At 34.0% G+C, this 1,099-nt stretch overlaps 1 protein-coding gene across 1 annotated transcript; it reads right to left on the reverse strand.

Annotated features, from left to right (window-relative positions):
* Nucleotides 1-235: 235 nt before the first annotated feature.
* LOC122117768 (ATP synthase membrane subunit K, mitochondrial-like) lies at nt 236-574 on the reverse strand. The gene has a single exon (XM_042691593.1). The coding sequence runs from the start codon at nt 516-518 to the stop codon at nt 309-311; it is 210 nt and encodes a 69-aa protein (XP_042547527.1). The 5' UTR covers nt 519-574; the 3' UTR covers nt 236-308.
* Between the last annotated feature and the right edge of the window lie 525 nt (nt 575-1,099).

Genomic DNA, 1,099 nt, shown 5'->3' on the forward strand with positions numbered 1-1,099 from the left:
TTTCTATTTTTTCATTTTTATATTTTTTTATTGTAAAAATACTGTACAGGGGTTACAGTTACACGAGTAAGGTAATGAATACATCAAATGCTTTTCTATTTTTATAACATACAATAGTTTTTCCTTAGTGGATACCTCATCTCCTCCGCATTGTATGATTATGTTAACTGAAGTAATTTTATGATTTCTTGTTGCAGTATGATATGTTTTTATTAGGTATTATATCTTTTTTCCCCCAGGTTCATAATTTATTGTACAAATTGAATATTATATGATCAGTTGACATTAGCTTCTCCAGGCTTAGGAATTTAACAGATGAGCTCAGAAAATTTAGATTCCATTCCTGTTGCTTTCACAGCTGGAGTCTTTTTAGACCTTAACTTAAAGCATAAGACCAGCAAAGCAATGCCTCCACATGTGGCCAGTACACAATTCATTCTACCTGTGAGAGTGTATGAATTGAAATACTTCTTACTACCAGTGAACTGGAATTGGCCTTCATTTTCTGCGCCTGCCATGATGTCAATCTTTGCCAAAGTCACAAATTCAATGGCCGATGCCCTTCAAACAACCTCTCTTCAGTTTTTGAGGTTTGGTTTCTCTTTCTTTGGTGGTTCTTTTGCTTTTAGATTGACAATCCTCATTTTTTCTGCGGATATAATTTTTGATGATATCTTCATCATTTGAGAAGGAAGGCAATCCACGTGGAGGGTGTAAATAACTTTTTATCTACTTTTTGTTGCTGGTACAATCCACCAATGTTTCTCAACTTATTTGTTTCTAGTATCCTCACTAACTGCATTAGTCTCATAGGAAATTAGATTATACCCTTCTGCTCAGCAGAAACAGAATAAAGAAGATTGGCCAATAAAGGGAAATTCCTTATTGAATTAAAGAGATATTGAATTATATGGATAACTACATTGACTGGGTTTTCTAGAACACAACTTCCAACAATGTATATTGTTATGGCTTGAGTTTTCCATGCTTGTTGAATCTTGGTATAAGTGAAAGTTTCCTTTTACACAATTGTGCCATACAAACATTTTTCAAGTATACTATGATGCAGAAAAGTCTGGGAAGTGCTGCTCTAACCCCT

Source organism: Dipodomys spectabilis, unplaced genomic scaffold (assembly GCF_019054845.1).
Source record: "Dipodomys spectabilis isolate Male_0828 unplaced genomic scaffold, ASM1905484v1 ptg000145l, whole genome shotgun sequence".
In the NCBI taxonomy this organism is placed as follows: Eukaryota; Metazoa; Chordata; class Mammalia; order Rodentia; family Heteromyidae; genus Dipodomys; species Dipodomys spectabilis.

Excerpts from the sequence above, each read along its gene's own strand:
- LOC122117768 (XM_042691593.1), bottom strand. The coding sequence starts at position 518 with ATGGCAGGCGCAGAAAATGAAGGCCAATTCCAGTTCACTGGTAGTAAG.